The sequence below is a fragment of the Micropterus dolomieu genome, linkage group LG18, assembly GCF_021292245.1.
Source record: "Micropterus dolomieu isolate WLL.071019.BEF.003 ecotype Adirondacks linkage group LG18, ASM2129224v1, whole genome shotgun sequence".
Lineage (NCBI taxonomy): Eukaryota > Metazoa > Chordata > Actinopteri > Centrarchiformes > Centrarchidae > Micropterus > Micropterus dolomieu.
In genome coordinates this window covers 31,255,188-31,266,438 of record NC_060167.1, presented here as the reverse complement: position 1 = coordinate 31,266,438, position 11,251 = coordinate 31,255,188, and the positions used below count along the sequence as shown (strand labels likewise).

Here is an 11,251-nt window from a genome sequence, read left to right as displayed (position 1 = left end):
ATCCCAAGGCGGCATAGCACTAGTAACTCATGGCATCAGGGGCCAACTGTAGAAATGCCCTTATACATTCACATGAACATGTATTGTGACTCATAACATGCTGGGAGTAAAACTGTACACCTGTCATTAGTAGTTTGATCTGTACGGTGTCGGGATAAAATATGAGGTAGCTCATCTATTTGTACTTATCTCAGGTTAGGTCTGTTTCATTTAAAACACCAAATATCTGTTCAGCTCTGCATCTTTCATTTCCACAAAACAGCTGCATATTCAGGCCGTGGACACGTCAACATAGCTGAGCCCACTTATTCATCTTTATGCAAACTAAAGATCAAGTGGTGCCATGCAAAAGAGTCTTCACATAGAAAGATTGTCAGCTTGTAGTCAACATCAATACCAGAAACCAGAGAGTGGTAAACCTTCAAACCAATGCTGATGGCGTTGGGCAGAAGGTTAACTCACATAAACTTTGAGTGAACTGGAACAATAGTGGTATCTTAATTCTAGCGCCTGCATAGTTTATTCTCTTCCCCAAGCATCTCTCACAACACAGATACAAATTCAGTTACAAAACAAAAGACATTTTTAAAATCAACAAATGAGTTCAAATATAACAATAAAAACAATTTAATCTGTGCAATGTTTTATTCTACAGTTTATCCAGAGCTAAAAGCATTGTTTTCAACAAGACAAAAGTAAATCAACAAAAATAACCTGGTAAAGACACGAGTCCCTGGGTGACGCTTCTGAAGCCACAAGAGTGGATTGGTTGTAGGTGATGAGCCCCGTGTGATTTGTGAAACATGTCAGCTGGCCCACAAGCTACCTAAATGTGCTGAGTAGAGCCAGAAAGCACCAATCAAATATAACCACCTAATAACACAGGTTAAATGAAAATGCTGTTCATTGAGAAGACACTTGCAAAAAGTCTAATATCACCAGTTTCCCCCACAGGTCAGGCAGTGGAGTGGCATGAAGTCAGAAAGCGGGTAGGTAGTGGAGAGTGAGGCCGGTGACTCCTGCCCGTCCTGTGACGCACCATCAACCTGCACATCTGGGTGTCTGACTGTTTGATCTGTGGCCGTTTCCAAACCAGGTTTCATGTGAAAAGAATATTTCTTACATATAATTTGTTGAATCATACATCTTTTTTCATAGAATTTTGTGTAGGTTATATAAAAGGATCTATTTGAATGTCACCTAAAGCAAACAACCAATGCAGGTGACATTTTGCAAGGTCCCTTTATTGTCTGTTAAACGATGTGGCCGATCTGGGGTGGGCATACAGGTTTCCACCTACTTCCTTTGAAGAAGAGGACGGTAACTTAGCGAGGAGGTGACAGCCAGGCAAATTAGGTCCCCTCACATCTGTGATCACGGCCTCCATGCGAAGGTACAGACAGCAAACAGGCGAGTCTTTACATCCAGAATGCAGTCACAAAGCAACCGGAAGGCTCAGCTCAGTGGAGTCATCACCAGCTTTAGGTGTCCATGCTCCCTGTGACCCTCTGCCCTGTCCCACCCCCAGCGCACTGAGTGCACACACTGGAGGTCAATCTTCCAGCAGGTCTCTGTCCAGATCCATGAAGGGCTCATCAATGTAGCTCGCTATGGCGCACAGAGAAGTCCTGTCTGAGCCCAGCAGCACTGACACCGTCTCCTTCCAGTAGCTGAAGGGGATACAGGAGCTCTGAGGAGGGAAACCAGAGAGGATTTTACACAATAAAACTCATTTTGATTTAGTGTTCGTTATGGGCAGCTTCTTAATTAGATTCCACAGTATGTGGAAAAGGTTAGAAGCCGCAATTTCTCGTGTACGGGATAGTTCTGGGGGAATTTCACTAGTTTGCTTGCTCAGCAGAGCAAACGGCTCAGCTGTATTCCTGGATGTCTACTGGATCTGTATATTAAGTTGATCATTTCACCATCAAATAACAGTAAAAGAGATTATATCAACGATATAAGATTGTTGTGTTTTCATGTGCCAACATTTACAGCAATGTAACCTGAAGCTACAAACAATAATGTAATGGTTGGGTTGTGTATACATACATACATACATACATACATACACACACACACACACACACACACGAAAATATTATCAAACACTGGTGGCGTTGAAGCATGGAGTGACATTTCTGGCCATATGAGGGCAGCAGAATGAGCAAATACACAACTTGTTAGCAAACAGTTGCCTATTTACACATCCAGCAGTTGTGGAGCAGCATTAACATTCATTCATGTTTCAGGCCAGCTGGTGAATGTTTTGGTCCTACCCAGCTCTTGAGAAATATCTGGCACATCACAGCTACCTAACTATCTGTCTGCCCTTTGGTGCTGGGCCAGTACCACACAGAGGATTTATCTGAGCTTTTTACTGAAACATTAGCCTGCTGCAGCTGGGGAAAAAAACAAAACACTGAAGAGGTGAGAGTGAACAAAAGCAAAGTCATGGGCGGTAAAAGCCAAATCAACAAGCAGAAAAAAGCTAAAATGCTTCGCAGAGCTGAGGCGAACTGCAGAGATGGTGATAACGCGTGTGTTTGTCACTATGAGAGAACTCTTTCACGTTACAGATATTCATTTGATTCATTGACAATATCAGAATATAGGTTAATGCAGCTTTAATGTAAGGCTGAAGAATACAAAAAGTATGAAAACTTCCCCATTAGGGAATGCAGACTACCTTACCTTTAGTGAAGCTGCTACACCTCCTACACACAGCCAGCTGCACTACTTTCAGGCATACTTGAGTTTTATTCAACTCAAAAACTAAAACATTATAACAGCTCCATAAAATGTATTTTTAAGGTGACTGGGATTACTGGTTATAAGATACTATTTGTAGCAGGTGTACAGTACAAGGGGGCTGGACAAAGTATACTATCACAGTAACTGAACATATATGACAACAGTAAATATCCGCCACTACTTGTGTTACTGAACAGACAAATGAAAGGAAAAACATATCTAATGCAGATGCTTCAGTGCACCAGAGCGCACAGAATTGTTTGGCGAGTATGAAAGTGACCTGAATAAAATGCTACGGCCTTTACGGCCACCAGATCTCAACCCAGTTTCACACCTATGGAAGATTTTTTTGATCAATACATAAGACAATGCTCTCCTCCACCATCACCATAAGACCGAATGATATAAACATTTATCTTCAAATCTATTTAGTAAAATGAGGGAATATCTTGTGGAGGAATGATGTTCATCCCTTCAACAGAGTTTCACAGACTTGGCAAGGAGCCCTGAAGCTGCTCGTGGTGGCCTGACTCCATACTAAAGACACTTCATGTTGGGATTTTCTGTATGTTAAAATTTGTTGCATTTGTCTTTTAAGACCTATTTCAAGTATACTGTATGTAGTCACTTTGCCAATGCACACACATGGGTAGTATGAGCCCAGTGATTTGTAATTATATATATGCCTCACCATATAAAATATACATATTAATATCTGATGAAAATGGGGGCAAAATTTTTATTAATTTTGCCTGCATTTTAACCAATACAGGAGGTCTAAACCAGTTATACATGCTTGGTTTCAAGCCCTAAAACAGTACTATGTGACTGAACGTGAGCAGTGGACACTGACTTGCTGCTTGTGCAATGTAGCAGGTGTAGACTTTGGTGAAATAAAGATATTTACTGATGCATCAGTTATGTATAGGAAAGAGTGAGAGTTACTCACGTTCTCCAGACAGGTGCTGTCTTTGTCCTTGTTGAGGTAGTGGCGCTGCCAGAAGCGCAGTAGGTTGTGGAAGTTGTTGAGTAGGCAGCCCGGGTACTTCTCAGCATACTCCTTCTCCCGCAAGGCGTTGAGGTAGAAGGGCAGTTTAGCCTTTCTTCTGGCCAGCATCAAGATCACCAAACTGGTGTTTAAACAGCTCACATTCTCCTGCAGGGAAAAAAGGGATGGGACGGATGCAGAAAGGAACCAAATAAAAGTGATAAACTACTTTGCATAAAAAAAAACCTTACTGACATTACTTTAAGTTTACATTAAAATAGTCTTCAATTTATTTGGCTGGATTTGTGAGTCAAATCATTTCTAATTTTTGGTTTCTTTGAATACATGTGACAAAGTGAAAGTGAAACGAGACCTGTGTGAGTGTCTGTACGTTGATGATGTTGATCAGTCGGAAAAGGAAGGACAGCCTGTTCTCAACTCTGGCCATGTAGGACAGCAGGCAGCACTCAGAAAGTACCTCCACCACTGGGAAAAATACAGAACACAGGAATCAATGCTTAATGTCCTCTTATCGCAATAGCATTCATGATCTTGAAAAACAGGAGAAAGAAGTATGTTTCTATTGTCTGGGTTTTTCAGTGTGGACACAGCACTAATGTAAATGAATCTTTATTTAAATCTGTATTAATTTTCACATTTATCCAGTACATAGGTTGGATGAATGTTTTACACAAATCACTGCATTTTACGTTTTTCAAACACCATTTAGCAAAATGTATCTATACTTCTGTATGCTTTATCAAATGTAATTCCCCAAAGGGCTCAAACAAAACAGAAACAACTATTCAAAATTCAGCAATAAATTCAAATGAAGAAATTACTTCTGTAACTTCTCTTTTGAATAGTCTCTAATGAACTAGTCTACACATGTAAACTTTCCATCCCCGTTTACCTTTGACATCTTCAGTCTGGCTCTCAAAGCGGTCCAATGAAAGGACAATGCAGCGCACCAGCATGTTCGAGTCCACCAGAGAACTGTTGATCTGCGTCAGGAAGGTCTGAAACTACAGAAGAGAAATCAAACTGCACCATGTTCATCAACCACCATTATTATTTTGTCAGGCCAGCATATACATTTCTTTTTTATAAAGCATATCAGGTGTACAATTATACCTTCTCGGGAGTGTTAACATATTTGTTGAATCTTTTGAAGGCATCAATGTTGAACTTCATGAGCTCTCCAAGCAGATCAAAGTAGCTCTGTAGGACATCTCGAGACGTACACCCACTGTCTATGATGCAGAACAGGATGTGCTGTCGAGGGATGGAAGCAGAAAGTCAGCATCCATTCATTAGAGAGAAGTCAAAAATCAAGGACAGGTCTGTGAAGTGTAGACCGTCTTCGTGGATGTTGAGAAAAACAATCTGTGGTTGTAGTTTCACCTCTAGCAGTCCCCTCTTCAGGAGGAACATTTGGTCTGCATAGGAAGTGGCTCCTCTGAGAAAACTTTCCACTGCCCTCGCCTGCCAGAACCTGCATACGCAACACAAAGCTTGAGCAAAGCTATAAAAAGCAGAACTAAAGAGACAAATCTTGAGAATTTAAGTGCATACAGACTGGTAATCCAATATGAGGAGTTTTGACTCTTTCAAGAAGGCAGACCCTTAAAATATCAACATCTTTATCTCCTGCGTCTTGATCTTTTTCCTACGTGATGCAGACCTGAAGGACGAGTCTGGAGGCTCCCTCTTCATGACGGTGAGGATGCGCGTGAGGAGGCCCTTCTTCCCATCACACACTAGGCTTCTGTCTGTGTTGACCAGAGCCTCCACCTCCGGGATGTTCGCCTTCATGGATATGGCACTCAGTTCATTTAGCTCCTGGCTGTTCAACAGGAGGTATTTGTTCCTGAAAGACAGACAAAACACTTTTAAAACTACAAGCATAACTTTAAAGGAGAGGTCAGATCCAAGCTTGCCGAATCAAGAGTCACTTACTCATGATGATCACTGAAACTCTGAAGTAGCCGCAAGAACTGGATTTTGAATGATATTTCCTGAACGATGAGAACAAAGCATGTTAATGGTTATGTTAAACTTTTGAAGAAGTGCAATTTAATTGACCAGTTTCCAAGGATAGTGTTGGGGTTAAAACCTCATACCGGACTACAGTCGCAGTTCTCATTCTGGCCATGCACCACATGATTTGAAGCAGTGTATTTCCTCCAGATGAGCTTGTCAAACAGGTTATTGAGACCCGGGATGAGACGGAACTCAGCCAGCATCTTGTGGACCTGCGCAGGCACGCAACACAGGGCAAAGAGAAACGCACAGTTTAACTCTGCTTGGACCAACGCTCCGGCTGAAATTTCAAGGAGTGAACAGGTGTGCTGTCAAGTACCTGGTTCCTCTGTCGGCCCATAAGAAGGACACATAGCACATAGAGCACTTCCACTTTATACATTATCTCATGGACAATCTTCATGGACTGGGGTAGTCTGTGTCTCAGTGGGCTGGTGGCCAGGGAACTCTCATCTGATGACTCTGAAGGTGAGGGGTCAAAAAAAAAAAAAAAAAAAATCTAACAGTTCACACAGCAGAATTTAAGCAGTGTGAGGAACCAACAGCACCGTGGACTGTTCTCTCACCTGTACTGCTTTGTTCAGCCTCCTCAGTTGCCATCTGCATGAGGGCGTCCAGCACCAGAGCATTGTCCAGCCATGTGTACCAGTCCTCCAGCTCCTGCAGGAAATTCGCTCCAGTGGCTTCAGACACCTTTCTAGTGGCCAGCTTACACAGCCGCTCAATGAAGCCAGGGATGTTCAGCAGGGTTACTATTGGAGAAATAGTATTATAGATAGATCACAATTTACTGAGCTATTCTTTTGCAATGTCACAAAATACATTATGTAGTCAGTCTAACCTACCCTGGTTGACCTCTGCCCGTGAGGGGCTAGCATTGCGCTTCTGCTGGGCATTTTTGGCCAACAGTGTGTGCTTGTCGTCGTTTCCTACATCAGGTTCTGAGATGGTGACAGATAAGATGCGACAGAAGTTGGCAAGCTGCTGTTGGTCAAAGCTTTGGACCAGACCTGACAGATTAGGAATGCCCTCTAACTGGATCATCTCCTGAAAAATGCAAAAATATATGAACTGATATCAATCGGAAAGCAGACAGAAATCAGACAATCAATAGCATTTACACACTAAACATACATATTCATTTACAAAACTAGCAACAAACAACCAGCATAATGGATAAAGGGTTAATTGTGTCCTGTACGTTTTCTCCACCATGATTGTAGCAATGTTTTTTTTTTTTTCCTTCAAGGATGTTTTGATCTATTCTGATCTGAAATAACGAAAAATGTTCAGGACAGGTTACTGGAAGTAAGAACACTTTGTAAAGATGTGTTCTTTAGAGCTGGTACATAATCCTTGCAAGGTATGCATACACATACATTAGCTTCTGCTAAGATTGCTTGTGCTTTCACACTAAAATCTCCATTACAACAAAATGAGTTTCTGCAAACAAGAATTGCCTTTGCTTATTAGCATATTTGTCCATTTACCACCTCTATCTGAAAAGCATGATTAGCTTATATAAAGAATTATATTTGTCATGGCGTTGCAGAGGTCATATCATAGGTGTAGCTTTTTGAAATAAATGCAAATGCCATCTGTTGTAAAACCATCGCAAATAATAGACATGTTGTGCGTAGCAATAACGAGGTAGTCTTGTGCACTATGTAACCTTGAACAGTAAATACGTTTGCTAAATCACATCATATTAATGTATCTGACTGAGCAGGAAAAGCTTTCATCAAACTGCTCCTTGTTGCCTTCAAAATCAATTAACACTACCAGGACCAAAAATATGAAGGAGACAACACAAAGCCACCTGATCTTTGCAATGTAAATGAAGCTATGATGTATAGTTAATTGAGATAGATATAGATAAATACGTCATTGTAATTTCTTTGAGGAGACACACAAGCTACAATCGCGTCTACCAAGCCTCCACATCTGAGGAGTAAATCTGGAGAGTCAACAGGGCCATAAACAATGTATACATGCTTGTCCTGAGGATTTAATTCAGGTACAACTCTGACCTTTTTGACTCCAAGAATATCTTCAATTAGGGTAGCAGTCTGTAGGAAGGTCTTCTTGTTTGTCATCAGGGTGAAAAGGAACAGAACAAAGTCATCCCTCGCTGCCAGGCTCTTTGTGACCCCCTCTGTCTATGTTTGGGAAGGAGAAAATGTGCACATCAATTAAGTCTTTGAACTGGTCCACCAATTCCTACACTGATATATTTGCTTATTGTGATGTCATTTATCGGAGTACAAAGACATTTAATTTGTGCAAGTGCCATATGTTCACATGTGGTAGTTGTGATGGCAGTTCCTGTCAACTACTACTACGTTAGAGCTACTATGTTAACTATGACTTATATACTAAACTATGGACTCTTAGCATTTCTCTTAACTTCTCTCAGACGTTCCCATCAACCTGCCTCACTGCTCCTCTGGCCACCACGCATTGTCGCACGATTTTTGCCGCATGCAACTATGTCATGAGCGTAAAACGTGATGGCCTGAATGGCTAGAGCAGAAGCCTTAGCTTTCTGCTCTAGCCATTGCATTTTTTATTTAAGATTGGTTTAAACAGGATCCTGTAAACAGTGGTCTGTCTGTTTTCAAAAGGGTTAAATCATGCCCATTCCTGTCAGAAACAAATCTTCTGTTCTGAGACAGCCACAACCAACTGCAAGGAAAATACTTAAGAGTTATACATGTGCTAAATTGAAACCTGTTATAAGGAACATCAACATTTCTCTGGTACGGACAAATCCTAATAGGATACTTACACATATACAACAGTTGTAGAGAATACTAAGGCAGTCCTTGACCAAGTCATCATTCACTGCTATAACAGAAACACAGACATTGGTCTAATTACCATGATATCAATTATCATCATGTAAAAACATTAACTTCCCAATAAAAATCACACACATTCACAGACGTGATGTCAGTCCTACTTACTTTTCGGGTTTTTCTTCTGCATAGTTAATGTGGGTCTCATTAAGATCTCCACAAGCAGCTTCAGGGAAACAGGAAAATGAGCATTGAGTCTTTCAGTAAGAGTTGTACCACACATGACAACAGATTCCCCAGAGATCACAAGCTTCAATGTCCCGGAGTCCAATAATTAAAGAGCACTGAGCACCAAGAATGTCAAACTTACATTGACTCCACCAAAGAGGTCAAAGGTGTATGTGTTGGGGAAGGTGGATTCCTGAGCGGTCTTCCGTTCCTCCGTAACAAAAGACATGGCCTCCATGGAGAGCTGGGATGATAATACCTGACAAAACCATTGTCCACATGTAATTTACATCACCAGTCCATCAAAATGAAACTTTTAGCAACAAGTGGCTAAAACCATTAATTCCACTTCCTCATTGTTGGGTGGACTAGTGCTGTGTGGTTACCTTAAGAAAGTTGTGGGCATGTGAGAGGTCACTGTTGGGATGGCTGCTCTCGTAGAGCTTCTGCAGCAGAGTAGGGATGCCATGCCACTTGGCCCGTTTCTCTCGCTCTTGGAGCAGGCCTCCTGGGAGCTAAGGACACATAAACAAAGGCAACCTTAAACACTATAATACACATGGTGAAAAAGTATCACTGCTTCAGATAGAAACTTTATTTTGGCCAAAATAAAAATTGTGAATGTATGCATATGTGGCTGATCAACTTGGCATACACCCAACTGGTCCTTAAGTGCCTTTCAAAGTCATGGAAATCAATATGACCAAAATATAATCTTGCACACGCCTCACTATAACTCTTCTCATTCAAGATATTGAACTTTCATATGCCGATACCGCAAAGCTAAGAATTCAGAGGCCCCATAAACGAACCAAAAAGTATCAATCTACAATCCATCCATTTTAAAATTGAAAAATGCAATGCTGACAACCACTGCAGCCCAGTGAGCACTAAAGACAGCTTCCTTCGCTTAAGACTCTCACTTGATTAACAGAGGACGCATTCATATTTTTGTAACTATTAAATTGGGTTTATTATGCACATTTGATATTGATTTAATGCAGAGGAATACTGTGTGTCAAGAATAGTTCCCACTCCAAGTAACAAACTCTGTTGCACAGAGGAAGTAAGATGGCCTTCTTGAGGAATGTTCTTAACAACTGCTTTTGGCAAACTAAGGATGACCTACTGCCTGAAAAGCACTGACTTAACAATAGTGTATGTTGCATAATGTTTAGGTTATGGCAGATGTCTAAACACTCAACACGAACTTGTCAAATTCCATATTTCCAAGGTTATCAGGGATATTCGAATTTGATTTCACTTCACCACTGAAACACACTATTACCTTGAAAACTGCAAGTCAGCAAGGAATATAAAAAGGCACGACACTGACTGCACAAGAATAAATTGGTTTATCAGCTTTGCCATTTAGGGGTTTGTGCAAGGAACAAAGTGCAACACATTCAGTGGCTGAATGTGTCTGCGACGTTCATGTGCATGGATATCCGTCAAAATCAAAACAGTTTGCGTAAACCAACCGAACAAATAAGTTATGCGCTCCAAAGTTACAAATATCGGGTAAATGTTTGCTTGTGTGGAAATATAAATAAAGTTGCTAACGTTAACTTGTCCAAACAGCTGTTGTGGCGTACCCATTTATGGAAAGGATAGTTATTGTGGTTAGTGAGTCGTTACGTAATCACCTGAGCTGTTCAGCTGGCTTAGCAAGCTAGCTGGCCGTTTGCTAACATTAGCAAATGTTACTGCAGCTGATTCTGCAATTTAAGCGGCCCCGAAATTAAACTACATGCTTTCTAGTAGCCGTGACACCCCGAGTCCCGATAGAAAGAAACCACAGCAGTCCGTCTAAGGTTCAGTTTAAAGCGTTTTATATCGTAGTTAACCTGGCCTATAATGCTAAGCTAACGTCTGGCTAACAACAAAAGATCCACTTCAAGCGTCGCTTGCTTCTTACACTTTTGAAGAGCTAGCTAATGTTATTTGCCTTGTCAGCTAGCAAATATTATTTTTGCGCAACTCAGTGGCGTTAAAGTGTAAGGTTTGCGTTTTAAAAACACCCCGTGATGTTGTAGCTAGCTGTAAAGCCACAGCGACTGCATCTCCAGTCAAGTCTCCAGGACAACGTCTTCATTTTCAGGCTGGATTCCAAGCGCAAGTCCCTGGTCTCCGTATACCAACTTTCGGATGTCTTTTATTGTCAAAACAAGCATCGTTTCTCCTACCTGCGTCCCTCGACTGAAACCCTGGCCAGTAATTTTACTGGCCGTGAACTTCTTAATGATATTGCTGGTGCAATGTCTTCGTTTTCCTCCAGTACAAGGGGACCCGGACCCCAGAAGCGTCGCCATTATTTCTTCTTCCTGAACTGAACTGTTCGGGCAGGAAGTGGAAGGCTTTGATGAATTATTGGAGGTAATTAAGCGGCATCTGCTGGCAGAGACGCACAGTCTGCAAGACTCAAATGCCTTCAGTGGTA

General features: G+C 41.4%; 1 protein-coding gene across 1 annotated transcript; it reads right to left on the bottom strand.

Moving 5' to 3' along the window:
- Positions 1-497: 497 nt before the first annotated feature.
- trpc4apa (transient receptor potential cation channel, subfamily C, member 4 associated protein a) lies at positions 498-11,195 on the bottom strand. The gene is made up of 18 exons (XM_046028409.1): positions 10,998-11,195; positions 9,198-9,326; positions 8,954-9,070; positions 8,752-8,809; positions 8,574-8,632; positions 7,816-7,944; positions 6,631-6,832; positions 6,352-6,537; positions 6,105-6,247; positions 5,866-5,997; positions 5,702-5,760; positions 5,427-5,612; positions 5,147-5,237; positions 4,877-5,017; positions 4,656-4,767; positions 4,116-4,228; positions 3,704-3,910; positions 498-1,690 (listed from the first exon to the last, which is right to left on the bottom strand). The coding sequence occupies exons 1-18, from the start codon at positions 11,121-11,123 to the stop codon at positions 1,553-1,555; spliced, it is 2,328 nt and encodes a 775-aa protein (XP_045884365.1). The 5' UTR covers positions 11,124-11,195; the 3' UTR covers positions 498-1,552.
- Positions 11,196-11,251: the final 56 nt, after the last annotated feature.